Below are 18,632 nucleotides of genomic sequence, written 5' to 3' on the forward strand. Positions count from 1 at the left end.
GAAATTCGGTTTAAAAACTGTTATTTGTAATCCTGCTCGCATCGTTAGCCAGTAGAGTAATGAGTCTGACGTCAAAAGCAGTAGGAAAAACACAAATAGATGAAAAAATAAAGAATAGAAATTTCTGAATATTGTAAGATTTTCTCCAGAAGAAAGGATGTCATTTTCATTCCAGGCTAATGGGGAAACTGGAAACTGTATTCATAATCGATAATCTGACTATTCAAACCCTTCTTCTTGAACATAAATTTCAAAGGCTTCTAACACAGGCTTTGTTGAGTGTGAATATGGTTTTTGCCCCCAATAAATCATCACTGTTTAAGATGAAGACTCTTATTGTTTGTTTGGAGCTTATGATATTATGATACAAAAACCAACGAAGATGGTAAAATCCATATAATTATAATACAATCATTGAATACCATCCGTGTGAACCCCCACCCTCTACCCAAAACGTTATGATAGAGGTATTATTATTATGGTTGTGTAAAAATATTGATTAACAGAATTCTCAGATAAATAAATGACACCGAGAATAAATGCCAAAGAAATCGCGTCTACCTGAGTAATAAAAGGGTACGTGCTAAATAGAATATCATTTACATTATTAAACGCGGTTTATGTGGAATTAAATTCAGAATAAGTAAAGATGAGGTCCCCAAACTTGAAGACGAGCAAATCAATAAAAATGAAGATGAGGTCTACAAACTTGAAGCCGAGGAAATTAAAAAACATGAAGATGAGGTCTACAAACACGAAGACGAGGAAATCAACAAACATGAAGATGAGGACATCATAAATGATATAACACCAACACAATTACTTACAATCCGTCTCGGAACAGGAATCTTTAATGAGGAAGACTGTGAATACACTATTATACTATGAATCTTAATTAATTAGAATAAAAATAATTCATTTCGATACAGATACTAGACTTTTAAAATTTCATCAATGGCCGTTACTGGTCAACGGCAAAAAAAATCAGCCGGTCTAAATATATCAAAAGCGTTTATTACGAATAGTTACGGAAGTTATGCATATTAGCAGCGAAATTGGAATGCACAACTAAATTACTACACTCAGGTAAGTCAGAAGCAAAATAGGTGACCACCGAAAGACAAACTTCGATGTACATAATATAATCTAGTATTCTCCTTCATCAATATAATAATGTGAGTATTGATTTCACCGTTCAGTACTTGTACAGGTACAGGTACCTACAGGTAATAGGCAATGTCCTGACCGCAACGTGGTTTACTTTTCAAAGGCTGTGCTTTTCCTGAGCTGTACGGACACTGATATTTAACAATTGATAGGGTGTGAAATGATAACTGTGATGCATTGTAATTTAAACCCTATTCCACACCAATGACAACATTATTTTGTGGGGCTTTTGTGTATTCAAACGGATAATGTGTCAATCGTAGGCAAATGGGACATATCAATTACAGTGTTTTTTTGGTTTAGATAACAATATAAGATATACTGATATCCAAGAATCGGTACGTTACATAAAATTCCACAGTTCTTGAAACGATATTGCTTAAGGTAAAACACCCTATTCATGACAAAAAAAATTAATGAATTTCAAAATATATCAATCTCGGAATAAAACAGTAGATTTGTATAAAAATCAAATTTACACTGCCCGCCTGCTATATATCAGTGTTGTTCTTGGAATGCCAGATTCTCCAAAATCTACTGATGGATTTTCCATTTTCAATTTCACCAAGTGCCTTTTCTAAGGACTCTTGCGAATATTTAAAGTTGATTTCCGAAGTTATTCGCTTTTTATTGTGTTAGAATTAAAACCCCTCAAATTATGATAAAATTCCGTTTCTGAAATACCGGTCAGAAATATGAACTTGATTATTGAAAGATGCATCAATATAGTCACTTCGTTAAAAATACCAATTTTTGACCGCTCAAAAACTAACTAAAATCCATTGAAACAGGTACTTTTATTTTCTTAATGCGTAAATGTGGTCAATCCTCTAATGAAAAATATACAGGAACAATACATAAAACGTTGGTGAACTGTATCGTCACTGTAAAAGTTGTATTACTCACCAAAAAGAAGAAAAACTGCACAATCTCACAATAGCTCGTGCCAGGTAAACTGAATATGATTTTGACAGAACTAAGGGTCGAATACTCCATTTTCGATACATGGTTTAGAGAAAGAAAGGTACAACATTCTCAATACACTAATTTCAACTTATGTACATAATTATTATCGATCTTCAGTAGTTCATTTCCAAATATCGCCATTCTAAAAGGAAAACACACACATGTGTGTTGTGAAAATCGATTTTGTAAGTTTGGTTTCATTCTTAATCCAGTTAAAGTGTGATTTTACTATAGTACCGATGACCACAAAAAACTCTTTTTTGTGTACATCCTATTGGATTTAGGGGATATTTCACCATTCTCTCGAAAACTATCCAAATACTCGCAATAGGTAGAAAACTCGGCTAACTTAGCCGATATATCGTCGACGGCATTCCATCACCGCGTATGTAACATCACCGCGTAAGTCATCCTGAAATGCCATTCGAAGGCGGTCATAAACCTATATCGTTGGGATTATTATAGGATTTTTTCAATGTAAGGAAATAGTCCTACAACGAAAATAGTATCACCGCGCATCTCATTTGCCTTCCGTTTGGGTAAAATCATCGCCTATCTCAGTCGTTGACCAACCGTCATTGCCGCAACGCGTTATTTCGCTGATTACAACAGTTTTTTTTAAATTTATGAGTTTTCTGTTCATCGGATGTCTTACAAAAGGTATGTATTATGAGACTAAGTAATTATATATTGCAAACATTGTTTTGTGCACACGGTAGACGTTATTATTAATCATTATGAACTTACGCGTTGATACACTTCGCAATGATTCGTTTCATTGTATCGGAAAACGTGAGATACGCGCTGATTCATTATTTTTTGATATGTCCTTTTTAATTTTTGTGACTTAACTAATAATTATATATTATACTTTACTATTACTTTACTAATAGTATATAGCGAAACAAATATATTAATTATTTTTTTATTTTTTATTTCAGTAACAAAATGTTCGATTCTAGCGATGATGAGTTATTTGTTGATGCCATGTGCAAAGAACTCGGAATAAATACATTATCTGACAAACAGGGCAGTGGAAAAAAAGTTGGTGAATGTTCTACAAATGAAAATATAGAAAAATTGATATAAATAATTTGGAATTTTCTTGATTATTCCCAAAATCAGCCACCAACAACAGAAGACAGTGCGGAGTTGATCTCGATGGTATCTCCTGAATACATATGCCAACATATTACCTAATGGCATTTATAATAATTCAACATCTTTTGTCATAATAAATAATGAAAAGATTATAGTTGATTCAACTTCAATTGAAATGCAGGTGGTGGATTACAGTACTCCTACACCAGGTACTATATTATCTCCCTCGGAAATAATAGCATCCCCATCAAATCGGCCGAGTGATGGCGACATACACGCAGATTCATCAAGATTATTAAAAAAGAAATTGAGGATGCAAGGGAAAGATTATTTAGGCTACAGAAGAAGTTTACTGCAAGATGGGAAATTCAACATGGTACACGATGTGCCTAAAGAAGCTCGTCAAATATGTCCAGCTTGCAAATCCAAAATGTGCATTCGATCAAAACTACGAAACTGTACCAAACTTAACCAAGGTTCTAGAGAATCTATTTTCCAAATGTTTTGGTCAAAACTAAATTGGGATCAGAGAAAACAATTTGTTGCATAATGAAAAAAGAACCCAAACAAAGAAGATCGGAAACAAGTGCTTCTCGTAGACAAGGCACGTTGGTGTATTTTTTGCCCATTGAAAATATTACAGCCCAAGTTTGCAAAATGTCGTTTTTGAATACCCTGGGGATTAAGGAATGGACCGTTAGGTATTGGGCAGAAAAATCAGAATCTGCAATGATTCCGATGTCATCCATGACGAATCAGAACAAATGACGAACAACAGGAGAAAATTCTAAAAAAATGTTATTACTGAAGTTTTTTCACGATCTTCCAAAACTCGAATCGCACTATTGTCGTAAATCTACAAAAAAGCTGTACTTAGAACCAATAATCAAAAGCTTGGCTCAACTGTAGGATATTTATTTAGATTATTGTAAGGAAAATGTAGGAAGTCCCATGAGTTGCAGAACTTTCGAAAATGTGTTTAAAAAAGAAAACATGAGTATTTTTATGCCCAAAAAAGATCGGTGTGACACATGTTGTGGTCACGACGTTGGGAATATTAGCGATGAGGTTTGGAAAAGACACATCGTACGTAAAAATAAGGCACATTAAGATAATATAGATTCCAAAACTTTACAAAGATAGAATTAAAATAAAAGAATCCAAGTGGAAACATTTACAGGAACTGAAATCTGTAATACCGCAAGATTGTCATAGCTATTATAATTCATTACTATATCAATAACTTTATTTTTTATATTTTTAACATTACACGAGGTACCTACAGTGTAAGTTTATTTTTTTTAAATAAAAAAATTGATGAGCTAAATTTTTACGTTGATGATTGTCGGTGTCATTGAGTAACTAATAATTTTGTGTATTTTTATAATAAGGTACCTATCTACTATTTTATTTGTCTAAATAATGTCATGTAACATAATATTACTTTGTTGTAAAATTATCATTATTATTAAAAAAAAAAAATAAATAACATTTGTTTCCACGTTCCCGTGTTTTAAAACTATAATGATATTATATACCTAACTCCCAACAAGAATAAATTTCCGCGTAAGTCTAAACTTTTGCCGTATTTTACTGAACATCACCGCTTAAGTCATTTATTATTTTATTTTCGGTTAAAAACGTATATGTGTTTAAAAACATAATTGTAAAGACAATTGAACATGAAAAATAAAATGATTTGCCGCGATTTCGATGTAAATATATTAAGAAAAGTGGTTTTATGTCTCTCCTGAATAGTGGCCAAATATGATTTACGCGGTGATGGATTGCCGTCGACGATATATACATAGTCAGAATGCTGATACTCTTGGAAATAATTTTAGTTCCGTTGATATTTTCATTTATTTCATACTAATATTTAAATCAGAATTTTCTCACACTTTGTTTCGCTAACATTTTTAAATTATATAATCTATAAATTACTTTTTTATGTAAATATATTTAGCTTATATTTTTTTTTTAAATTTCGATATTTGTTATTTACTCCAGGCATGTGTAAATACATTTTTCTCTCTTTTTTGTACTGATGTATTATGTTAACCTTTCCGGGAGTATGGACGCTAATGAACGACGGTACACACTTTTGCCAAAGGAGTATGGACGGCTATGGACGACTGGGCTCGCATATTCATATTCGATGCATATTCTGTAAATATGCATAGTATTGTCATCTATGGGCATATTCCTGTAGCTTTACACCAATTTTAAACATTTTTCATCATTATCGACAGATATATCAGCTGTTATTTATTTTGCATACTATCATAAAATTTAATAAAAAAATATATTTTTTTATTTATGTAAAAAAAACTCACTCCTTAACCAACTCATTACTTAACTTACTCCCGGAAAGGAGCATTTTGTTCCTATTTTATTGTTTTAATTTCTTTGATATTATTACCATATATTTAATTACTATTGTGTTATTTATTGTTTTGGTGTTTATTTTTTTTATTTAAAAAAAATAATAATAATAAAAATAAAATAAAAAATAAAAATAAAACTATTGTGTTATTTGGAATGCACTATGTAATGTAATTAATTTATACTTGTTTAAGTAAAAGTCCAACGGGCATAAATCAATAAATAGTAACCAAATAGCCACTATTCCTGGGTGGAAGTACCGGATGGTAAAGTCGGTCTTTTTAAATAAATAAATCAAAAATATACGTTTTCCTTTGGACAGTGCTACTGACAGCTTATCGAGAGGATATTGAAGTACCCCCTTACTTCGATATTAAGTTATCATAAATATGGAATAATAAAAAAATTTGCAAAGATTATTGTTGCAATCGACATGTCGAACCCATTACCTAAAATACTTATTGCCAGTGGCGGCTTTGACTTTTGAGTGTACTAGAATGTTAAAATAACAAAAATGGCATTATTGATGTTGTTGTAGCTGAAACCGATTTTTATTTTTTTTCGAAAATTCAATTTTTTTATGAAGAATTTCAAGAAATCCATGTGACGCACGGCCAAATTGAAATTTCCTGAAACTCTTCGTTCAAAAAATACAATTTTCGAAAACAATTAAAAAATCGTTTTCAGCTACAACAACGTAAATAATGCCATTTTTGTTATATTGGAATTCTAGTACACACAAGTCACGAGCCGCCACTGATTATTGCTAACATTATATCATAAATTGAGTGAATTTATTTGTGATGTTCGGAATAAAATAGTTTTTTCGAAATGATTATTTTATATTTACCTACATTCTTTAATTTTTTTGTAACTACCTGCCGATGCATCGATGGTGCCAACGTATCTAATTACGATTACCAAATAGACGAATCATCTATCAAAAATATATCGGTGATTTCAAAGGTCCCTGTCGGGTTTATCTACCGTGTCAAATAATGTCGTCTACTAACTGACTAGGAAATCATGTTGTTACTGTATAGAATATGGATTCATTACCCGTGAACCATTATTTAAAAGCAAAGCATGACTGCTCATATATAGGCCAAAAAGCAACCTTCAAGTAGTGTTTCCCACATTCGGCAATTTCTACACAATAAAGCGATCGGCAAAGCATGGAAACTTGATGTATAAGATCTGGGATATTATTTTCAGAATGTATTCATGGTCATATCTAGATCTATTGAAAGAGACAAAGAAGCTGCGCGGTTCCGCATGTGATCTCGGGATGAAGTTTGACAGAATGGGGAAGTAAACGCATCCATCATCCGACCTTCTGAAGCTCACCGTTCAAAATGTCAACAAGTTGTAAAAGTAATCGCTTTGACAGCATTTTGGGTTCCGGATTAAGATAAATGTAAGATATTTTCAAGTAAAATGTTGAATATTTTCGTAATAATAATAATTGGTACTGAGTTCAAACTACATTTTTTGTGCTGAAAATATGGTTGTAGTAGAAACATGTTTAAGTAGAAAATTTGATAAATGAATTGAATTTTTTTTTCATTCTGTATCGGGCGAAAAAAAACGAATGTGCGTTACGTGTACAATGTAGGTAGGTACATGTTATATGATTTGCATTCGAAGGCCATCAAACATACTAATTTTGGTTGTCTGTGATGTTGTGCATGATGTGAAGTATTCCTGTGTAATGAACTAAAATATCCGTGGAATTCAACTGTCATTTTCAAAATTGGAACTGTTTGTTCATACAAGCTAAATAAAAAATATGTAAAAATATAACAATTCTGTATTCGAAATGTATATTAGATCTCCCTAATTTTTGACCAAAATTAAATTATAAATAAAAATGACAATATTTTTTTTTGAAAGGCAATGCGATTCACAAATCCTACAATTATAATATCCCGTCCTTGAGGTGATTTTGCACAAAAACGGCGCTATGCAAGTCATCCAATTATTATTATTATCCCGCGATTTTTCACGGTTCTGAGCTAGATAATACATAAAGGTATGAAATATTACTCAAACAAATTAAGTAGGTACCTACTTGTATTCCCTTCAAGTATGTGGTGTAGATACCTTAAATAGTATATAGTTATGTATACGTACTAAACGTACAAATGTGTTTAGCTTTTAAATAATATTTGGATAGATATTTACATAAGATATTTTTAAAGTGAATAACAATTTAAATACTTTCTGTGGCCCATTTTCTGATGGTAAATATTTATGCTGTGAAGATAGATATAAGTTACTTTGTAATATAAATTGCTAGACTTGGACTGAAGCTGTTTATAGTTAGGATTTTTTTTTGATAGATTAAAAATATCTTTTTTTACAAAGCTGGATTATTTAAACATGTTGAAAGAGGTGCTTCAGAATCACACTTGAAATTTTTACTTAGGTCAATAACCCTACACCGTAATAAAAATGTTGTATTTTCGCTATTTCGTTATAAATGGTCAGAAGTTAGAATAATACTTGCTTTTGCGCATCGAATAGGGGAATATTTGGCTACTTTATCCACCCTACAATCAATTAAACAGTTCGACAATAATAATATTTTATCGTTTAGCAATCCCTCTGCGAATCCCTCCAAGTTCACAATATTCATTTCGTTTTATATCGTAAACCAGATCGCAGTCAAATTTAGGGAGCGGATTAGAAACGTCCATCGTAAAATAAACGTTGTACTTTCAATCTCTTCATTCTCTGATAATATCAATGAAAGCCAACCAATCTCCTGCATTATTTGTTATATTATTATCCCTAACAAATAACAACGTATCTCCTGACTTAAACTCTGTCCCCCATCTCGGAAATCAGTAAGACGACCGTCTCTTCTTTGTTAGGTTATTCAATATAATATTCAAGTTACACAAAGAGGTGCATCGAAGTAGGTACTTGGTTGGTAGTTGAACCCAAGTTGTTTCCATTGATTGCGGAAGCTGGGAGTACCTACCTCTCTTGGAAATGGGGGCAATGGAAAAGGGGAGGACCCCTCCGAAGATTAAACTCCTCTTTGGCATCCTGCACTCCTGTTCCCTCTTATACCAATTTTACAGCAGCTTGCACCAAAATACAGGTAGCCAACCATGTCAATTACTAAAGTTTGGAGCGGGGATATTTAAAGTTTTCGCTAGTAAATTGACCGTTCTATAAACGTCTATGGTAAGGTTTGAAGTGTAGAAAGGACTTTGTAAATAGTAGGAAGGTAACTTTTTGTTTTAAAACCCCCGGATTTTTTTTATAAAAACGCTGATTCACGCCGATCCCAATTCGTTCATCAATCCTTGTCGAAATTCAAATCGATAAAAATGATATTATATGTTCTCTTCTGCTCCTCATCTGTGATATAAAAATAGACCTAATCAAATATATTTATATAGGCTAACTGACCAACGGCGTCTTATTTCCTTGCTTCAATCACATTCATACCCATAAATCGTCTCGTAGATACGTTTGATTCTAAATATTTGCATGACCCGACTGAAGTTTTTACTTCGCTTGATTTCAATTTCTTCCTGGAGCGTCCCTGATTTCCTATTCCACCGCTTGGTACATAATATTTATCTGAGCGTTCTGTCCAAGGTATCTATGCCCAAAGTGTGTCGTTTTTGATGTACGGGTATACACGGTGTCCGGAAACTCGTAGTACAAGCGGGAAACTGGAGAATCTACACCACATGGGGAACCCAAAAAAACATAAAGTTTTTTGATTTGAGCATTTTCAAAAAAAAAAAAAAAAACCAAAAAAAAATATTTTTCGGCTATTTTAGGGTTAAAGTTTTTTCTGGTGTTTAGGGTTGAATAACAGATGTTTTAACCCTGCAGAGCAGAAATATTTTATGATTACACCGGGTTAAATGAAGGGTGATTTCAAAATGATGCTTCAAATCCGAGTTTCTTCATTTGTTTTACTTTCAAATAGTTTTAATTAGTTGGGTACTTTGATCTTCAGTAATAATTTATAAGAATTTGATTAAAAAAATAAAAAAATCAACTTCAAACTCGATTTACTCGATAACGAAAGCTCAAATAAAAAAAAAATATACTACAAAATCGACTCCAAATGTGATGTAGATTCACCAGTTTCCCGCTTGTACTACGAGTTTCCGGACACCCTGTATAATTAACATTTGAAAATGGCTATTTTGTTATCTTACTGAAAAGTAAGATAACAAAATAGCCATTTATTTATTAAATATGTTATATATATAAGAACAATTCGTCAATGCAGAACGATTGTGATTTAAAATTTTCGTTAGTCAAAAAACATTCGAAGTTTTTTTTTAAATACATTTTTCCAAAAGTAATATTTTTTATCTTAGTCCCTGCGCACCCGAGCAGCTAATACATTACTAAGGTTTGTACGCTTGCGTTCGTGTAGTTTACCTCTGAAGCGCCACGAGTAGGTATCTTTTGTATGAGCTATTTCTTAGAGTAGAAAGCCCCATAGTCGCTGAATTGATAACGCACTTATACACACATATCGGACTCGCTGTCGGCCAGCGTCGTATTAAAATGTGGTTAAATAATAAAACAAATTATTCTCATTTTTAATATTTTTTATTTTAGTTCACTGCTCAAACGCACTTTAGAGAAAACCGACACTGCTCTAAAAACAAACTATAATAGTATTATGTGGAGAGGTGGTTTACAACGTAGGTTAAAGATTTAATAATTGTCATAACGAGGAGAGAGTATGTAGGTATCCGATACCTTAGAAAAAACAGATTAATCTTATTTTAATGATACAGCTTGTTATCCAAAGGGGTAACCTTCCAATTTGCACTTTTTATATTAACCTAATAAATGGGTTTGGATAAAAAAACGAGGTAGCTAGGCTTTATTTGGTAATACTTTAAACAATATAAAAATGTTCGAAACCCAAGATACACTGATAAGCGTTTAAAATGATACCTTTTTCACACCGTTCCCCATATCGGGACACATATGAAAAATATTCGCTTTAATACGTTCGTTGTTCTCATACTTACGATTTCATGTAGATAGTTGCCATTAGAGAAGAAATAGTATTTTGGGACGGTACAAAATTGTCAAAAAAATGTTAACAACTTGTATAATTATAACCATAGATTTCAATCATGAAAGCATTTGTCACGTTCATTTGCGAGCTATGTCACGTGATTGGTCGTTATAAACATTCCACGTTTTTGTTTACCCGTTCATCGATTGAACCTATATCATAATGATTTTTATAGGTGCCTATGCCTTGGCAAAATTGCATACCTGATCACTGTATCTTGATTGATACAATATTCTTTTAATTTATGATGTAAAGCCACCCAAACACGGCAGCGCAGATTCCAACGCAATAGCTGTCACAATCCTGTCTTTATTAATTAATTAATAAAAATATGTTACAATATGAAGCTAACGCATTCTATTCAATAATCTTTATTCTATGAGTTAACAGTATGTAAAGATCTCGTATATATGATACTTAATAGTAATAGGAATTCATAATCAGTAATAAATACATATTCGTAGTCTTTTTTATTATTATTTTTAAACATAAAACTGAATTAACGTTCAACTTTTTCACGCAATACAGTTACGTGAAAATGTTGCGATGTTACAATGTCTTCCATCTTAAACTGTACGAAAATCGGTACCAAAATAGAACACGTTATTTTTTTCATCCCGAATCCTTAGGAATAGATAACTGGATGAAAAAATCGTGGTGTAAGGCAGGTATTATACAAGACGAAATATACTTAGACATATAGACATTAGCCTGGAGCACGGATGTATGAAAAAAAAATTTTTTTATGATTCAGAGTTCTAAGAGGGGGGGATTTGTGCCTTATGTTAAAATAAAAATACGTGGGATTTTTCATTTCATTTAATTAAGATCTTCTGCCTCCGCAGTGACCCCAAAAATTGAAAATTAGGGTAAAAAAGTTAAAAGTTTATAAGGCGATACATTATGATTAATTTAGTGGTAAGTAGGTGTTAAATGATAAACAATATAAATTAAGATGTTTATTAAGGCATCGCTCTAAAAAAAAAAAAATTGAAACATAATTATACATTTATTATTTAGGTTTAAAATCCTTTTTTAGTTTAAAATTTAGGTATTTTGTTCCGCGATTCCAGCCTGGCATCACCTAGCCGCGACTTTCTTGTACACTGAGAAATGGAAGCTTCTGTCGTAGTCTTTACAGCTCTTGAAATTTGAAACAAACTTGAAAAATTATACATTTTTTATTGAGGTTTAAAATCCTTTTTAGTTTCAAATTTAGGCATTATGTTCCGCGATTCCAGCTTGGCATTTATGGCACCTAGTCGCGACTTTCTTGTGCACTGAGAAATGGAAGCTTCTGTCGTATTCTTTACAGCTCTTTCAACAGCTTGAGTATGGCAGGGAAGCCTTATAAACAATAGTTCGCTTTCGCCACCAGATTCCACGATATTCTGAATTTCCTGGTCCGATAAGTTTTTTAAAATCGGTGGTTGGGTTAAGTTTTCCTGCCAATTTATTAAATCAATATATGTAGAAGCATTGAAATCTATCAATGGCACTTGAAACATTCTAGGTGTTGGAGGTTGAGCAGTACTGCGTGCCTTTAGTATGCGGCGGGCTGCCAGCTCTCTAACATGTTTTTTATCATCTGTTATCATCGCAAGTAGAATCCCTTCAGGATGCGCAAAGTAGTTGTTTCTTTGGATAACAGGATCTATAATTTTTTTTAGAGTTTCTGGCAGGTATCTGGAGGCCTTAATGATATTGAACAGATGACGCGTGCCATCTTTGCATGATGGTTTATTTTTAATTGAGAACCAAGACGGTGCGTAAACTTTGACCACAAAAGTAGCCAGAGTTTTCAAATTTTCAGATGGTTCTTCAGTAGATACATACAAACGTAGAATTCGGTTAGCACGCGTGATCCAACGGGCATGTGATAGTTTTCCTGGAGATTTATTGCCTAGGTCTTCTGGAAATTCACCTGAAATTACCGCCGAGACAATTTTATGCAAGTACTGTTGGTCTGAACTCAGATCTTTGGCCTTTTCTGGTAGCATTTGACCTTCGATGCGTTTAAATTTTTAACAGGCAGCTTTTCACAGGTTTCCAGTGATTTTCCCAGTGGACCAAAATAAGATTTAGGTCCCGAAGTACACCCATCGAGATGAAGAAACAGATGTCTCAAAGGCAGTTTGTTCATGTGAAGCAAACAAATTATTAGCAGTCTTATAATTCCAGCATACTATCCAGTTACATTCGTACCATCGCAACCAATTGCCATAATTCTATCTTGGGAAACTTCTTTATGTAACAGAAACCCTGTTATCGCGGTTTCTATTCCTTTTGCTGTCCCAACATCAGGTACCACGTATCCCATGTAAATAGATCCCGGCTCTTGAATTAGTGAGATATGTTCCTCCACAACCATAGTCCTGTAGCATTTACCGCCCTTTTTAACAATATTCAAAGTTTTGTCTTTTTTTCCCGTCAAAGTATAAGGCCAAGAGCTCTGTAATTGTTGCATTTTCCGTTATTTTTTCTCTAATTTTAGTTCTCTCTCTTCGTAACTTGTGCCGATCAATGACCTCAACATCAGACCCAATGTCGAACAAAACAGATGATGCTATTGCTGCTGCTGCTCTGTCAGACACTCCATACCTATCACATGTCTTCGATAACGTAGGAAAATTAAGCGTCGATTTTTTTATTTTCTTTTTAATAACGCCTTTGATCATGGAGCAATCAGATTTTTCTGTCTCTGATGATGTCGCTGAAGAAATACTAGCATTTAAATCAGCTAACGTTGAAGTGCTTAAGGATGTGTTTCGGCGATTCTCTCGTTCATGGTTCCTTTTTAGAGTTTTTTGCATGTTCTTTGTAGCAGTTACGTCGATTCCGCTGATTACCATTATCCGAGACGTTCTTTGATCGGTCAAAAAAGTTTGCTCTCGTTTAGGAACCTTTTTATCCTTAGGAAGGATACATTGAGCGAATTCTTTGCACTTGCATGCTGAAATATCAAAAAGTATCTTACTTCTTTGCTGAAAACTATTTAACTCGTCCGGGGAGAGCCTCTTGATAGATTTGAGTAGATTTTTGCACTTTAGATGATATGCTTTCAACATTTGAATGATCCTTGTTCGCGTCACTGTAGGAATAGATGCCGTTTGCCATATATTTTCAATTCTCGACGTTACTATGTCTGCTATCTCGCCAAAAATTGGTTCTTTTGCAGTTTCTAATTGCAATTTCAGTTGATGTCTCGTCCACTCATAGTATTTCACTACATCTTCATGAGTAGGTAGAACGTTTTCTTTCATCTCACAAACATCACCAAATAGAGGACATTTGAATACACTCCGAGTTCTTTGCATGGTTGCAACGAAAGATTATCGAACGTATTTTTAACGATAAACGAGCGTGCGACTGATCCGAGCACGAACGATAGAGCACTGACGACGCGCGACTCGAGACGCGACAAGTGCAAGCAAGCTCAGTATCACCTCCCGCGCTTCCTCTCTCCCCTTATTTAAATTATAAAACAAAAATTCGAACTTCTTTTTATTTTGTGTCAAATCTATATTATACCAAGTAAACTTTCTTGATAAAAATAGGTAGGTATGTTTATTCAAAAATATAGTACATAAACATTACTTCAAATTAGAGTGTAAAGCCGATTATTTTCATAAATTCGATGCCGTTGCGGAGGCAGTTACCCTAAACCAAATGGTATAATATTTTACATGGCTTAAATTAAACCTAAAAGGCACCAAATTTTGACTCTTACATTACCATCCAGTGAAAAAAAAGATTTCACTCCACCCTAATAGACATGTCCAAAATAGTTAATTCGTTTGTCCGAGTCTCGTTTTTTCGTTCTAGAATTCGTTGTGGTTTGAAATATATCAATCAAATTTAAATGCGGATTAAAATGACACCTTCTAAACATTTTTTAAGTAGGTACCTAGTATAAAGCAATGTCGCTATCTGCATATATCTCTTTGTGTGCTTAGTTCTTCTAAACTACGCAACGGATTTTAATAAGGTTTTCACTACCATTTAGAGAATTTACTCCGGAAGGTTTATATATAATACTATATGTTATATATATATTGAAAGTAGAGAAAAGTCGAGGATCGCCGGGTACACGCCAGCTAGTAGGTACTTGAACAAGTTGAACGATTCAAATTACTGTTTCGGTTCCCACTGCAAGAAAAAATATCTTTAACACTATTATTTCATTTGAACATTATATCTCACGAAACGATAAGCTCCAGCGTCATGAAATTAGCATAGCTTTTTCTATTTGGAATTTCTAAGTCAACATAACTATTTTTATTTCGCAATTTCATTAATACCACGGGTAATGGGTGTTTGTATATCCATTTGAATGTCAGCAGACAGAAAAAACTTATTTAAAAGAATAGTGTCGAAACTCAGGCGAAGCTAAGTGCTAGTAAATATTAGAAAAAGTTTTTTCATTGTAATTGTGAAGAAGAAAAATCTGGTATTTTAATAAAAACACAAAGCTTTTACCAAAAGCTTGGTAACGGAAATCCTAAAGTTTTCATTTCTTCTTACGCTTGGGATATTTTTATTTCATACAGGCCGAGCAAGTACAAATTCCTGACAATCATAAAACTGATACCAAAGGGATATAAATTCGGAGAATTTTGCGCGGGAGTTCAGGGGGAGGTTCAAGCGGCGCTTATCGCAGGGGTGCGTTAACCACCCCCACCCTTCACCCCCTCTGTGTTGCCATAACGACGGACTGATATACATACGTACAGATGTTTGTACTTCTGACTGAATTACAAAGTGCACGAAATCGTAGGACAGATCCATTAACGCGCCGCGGCAGATTGAAACATTCGATTACCTCGACAATGGAAAGGTGCAAGTAAATAGTAATGCAGCAAACATAGACAATATACTGCTTTGCACTTGTATGTGTGCTGCATTTAATTTTGTAATTTTGTTGTTTTCTCGTCTTTTGAATTTTAAGTTACTAAGCTTATCGTGTTTTTTTTCTGACAGCCCTGCGGTGTTCATTATCAGGTCATCAGGGCAAATGTGTAGGAAAATGTGTTGACTCAATCTCGTCACAGCTCCATTAAGTATAAAAGTTCTGGTGATGAACGTGCAAGGCTGAGAGATATTTGATCTCAACAAGAGGAGGCACAAAACAGCCTATCCCGATAACTTATGCTAACCTTTCGAATAGCCTTGCAGTGTGCAAGATGGACACTGCAAGGCTGTCAGAAACGTGGGCTCAAGAAAGAGGAGAAAACGCAAAACGGCTTACCTAAAGTCTTCAGCTAACTTTTCGGATCGCCTTGCAGTGTTTATCGTCAGTGCAGATGTGAAGAGTGGAGATGCTCTGATTGTGGCCACTACAAGGCTGTCATTGCAGAAAGTTGACTCAAAAAGGATAAGGAAACGCAATACGACCTCATACCCCAAAAATTAAACAACAAATTATATATTATGTAATGCTATTTGTCCCCTATGGGACGCCCGAGGAAGACATGGCACGATCAAGTGAATCAGATACTCTAGTCGGGCCATGTCAAGAGTCAGAATAATAGAAGAGTATGTATGAGACGATGTATGAATGTGAATGAGGCAAGGAGTGTGTGCCAAGTCCGAGTTGTTTGGCGGTCCGTCCTCTCTGCCTACCCCTGCGGGGAAACGGTGTGATAGTTAGTTAGTTAGTCTATTTGTCCCGGGAATCTTAAAGCATTTATTTGACAGTCGATAAATGATAGATAGGTCCCAAGGAAGTACCATCTGATGAATCGATTGGTCTGTAAAAGCCGGTGAATAAAATGAAAACGGGAACAGTGGAACATCCATCTTCATCAGCTTTCGCGATCACCAATTTATAGCAAGTGACTGCATAACATGGTATAACCGTATGGTACAGATATATTTGATAAAATTACCATATTTTCTCAGTCATTCAAAAAATAACGTTACCCTTTAGTTCATAATTTTCAATTAAAATATTATCGAAATGTTTTCTTTTTTGCTTGAGTGATGAAACTTACGGGAAAGAATTTTGTATTTTTAGATGAGTTCACACATTACCCATCCTGAATAAAGAGACAGAAAAGGTAATTCATATGTCGTAGTGCACCCACGGTTAATGAGATGTGCGAGGCGAAAATTCGACTTAAAAGTTACATAATGTATTGATTTACACAACAATTCATAATAACATGTTGTTGTTTTGTTGTTATTTTTTTTTTCTTATCTGCAGATATATGATTCAGTGGACAATGACAAATTCACATAATGCTTGTGTACCTACTAATAAAAACTTCTCGCTAGATGTGTTACAAACGAACGTATTATTATATACATATTTGTTCACTTTCCAATTTATTTCAGGATTTTCCTTTCAAAACGACTGATTATTTGGTTATTTGTCAGTTTTAACAAACTGAACACTCTGAACATTGTGTTAAATTACCCCATTATTATGAAAGTAATGCAATATGATATGCACACCTTTAAGAACAAAAGGGATAGGGCTACCCACCGATATAACCACAAATGACAATATTGCAGATGCCCAGAAGCAGACACCATCCAACCAGCCAACGGAAGAAAGGGGACTGTGAGGGAAACTTAGCTGTCCTGCCACAGTCTCTGGTCGTCCTTTGCACATATAACTCCACAACCATTTTAAAATGTCACATTACACACTAAAAGCTCTTGAAAACTCTCTGAACAAAATGTATAAACAAAAAATGCAATGTTTATTGAAACATTCCAAAATACATGCGTTTTTCTGTCTCGCCATTTCGTGTATCTTTTGTTTTAGGTAAACATTTTATTGGATAAAGTATTTTGTTCTAGAGAAACCAACAAAGTACGCGATAGTAATTCATTTTCACTTCCCTTATCGGCTTACACTTTGCCTGTCTTCTAATTATCCCGTAGATCAAATTACAAAGCGTAAATACGCACTGTTAAAACATGGATATTTTGTGTCACCCTCGTTTTGTTTTCTGTCTTTAGTTTGCATGGGTACCTCGTTTTTTCCACTAGCGATAATTCTTCGTATTCAATTTCCACAGGCAATCCCGTAGCCTTCAAGTTTCCAGCTGGAATACTGTTTGGCCGCTCACTTCTAACTTTATAGCATAACACTTCAAATTTATGTGAACGCTAAACATCTCTATCTCAGGTATATAAACAAACATTATTTCAAGTATATCTTCATGATTCGCTTATTTACACAATTCGGTATTATATCAAATATTATTATACACATAGTACGCGAACTTGCTTATTATATAAACATCAACAGTTCAGAAATATTATCATGCTTTTTTCATTTTATCAGCATTAAAAAACCGCAAGTTGAAACACATTTTAAAAAGTTCTTTTATCTGCACTAATTGTCAAAATGTTTTACACAAGTTTAAAAACTATTAAAGCACTTTTTTCACAGTTCTTTTAAATTTGTTTCGAGGGTTTTCTTTTTACGATGACAGCTCATTTCAAATTTGGAACACGTATCGCGCGGGAAGTTGTTTGAAAGCGCGGCAACCGAACCTACCGCCAACACTCCCGCCATAGAACTAACTAAAAGCATAGAACTAAAGCTGAAGCATAGAGGCACTATGAGAGCGGTAGGGCGATAGGCAATAGGCAATAGGCAGGCACCTAGCGTACGTAGCATTAGGTACGAATAATACGAGTAGAAGCTCTGCAGTACTAGTACTAGATAGTTCTGGCGATCAATAGGGAAATATGCTTTTCACACTAATTGTAGGTTTATGGACTTAATAAACCGATTCTTTAATTTGTCTTTTTTTTATGGCTGTCATTGAAATAACTCAATTTTTCAACCCCTTTCTAAATATTATCAAATACATATACTAATTTCGGTTGTTGGTGCATGAATGCATGCGTGAACTGATGTGAATTATTTCTGCGTAATGAGTAAAATTATTCAAGTTCCATAAACTGTTCGTTTTCAAAA

At 33.9% G+C, this 18,632-nt stretch overlaps 1 protein-coding gene across 1 annotated transcript in view; it reads right to left on the minus strand.

Moving 5' to 3' along the window:
* Positions 1-18,216, minus strand: part of LOC149424423 (uncharacterized) — a 148,739-nt gene extending 130,523 nt beyond the window's left edge. The window contains exon 1 of the mRNA XM_089651552.1: positions 17,181-18,216. Coding sequence (XP_089507678.1) covers positions 17,181-17,325 — 145 coding nt within the window. The 5' untranslated portion in view covers positions 17,326-18,216. The remainder of the gene's footprint in view (positions 1-17,180) is intronic.
* Positions 18,217-18,632: the final 416 nt, after the last annotated feature.

This window comes from Hesperophylax consimilis, chromosome 4, assembly GCF_061612785.1.
Source record: "Hesperophylax consimilis isolate HC1 chromosome 4, BYU_Hcon_1.0, whole genome shotgun sequence".
Lineage (NCBI taxonomy): Eukaryota > Metazoa > Arthropoda > Insecta > Trichoptera > Limnephilidae > Hesperophylax > Hesperophylax consimilis.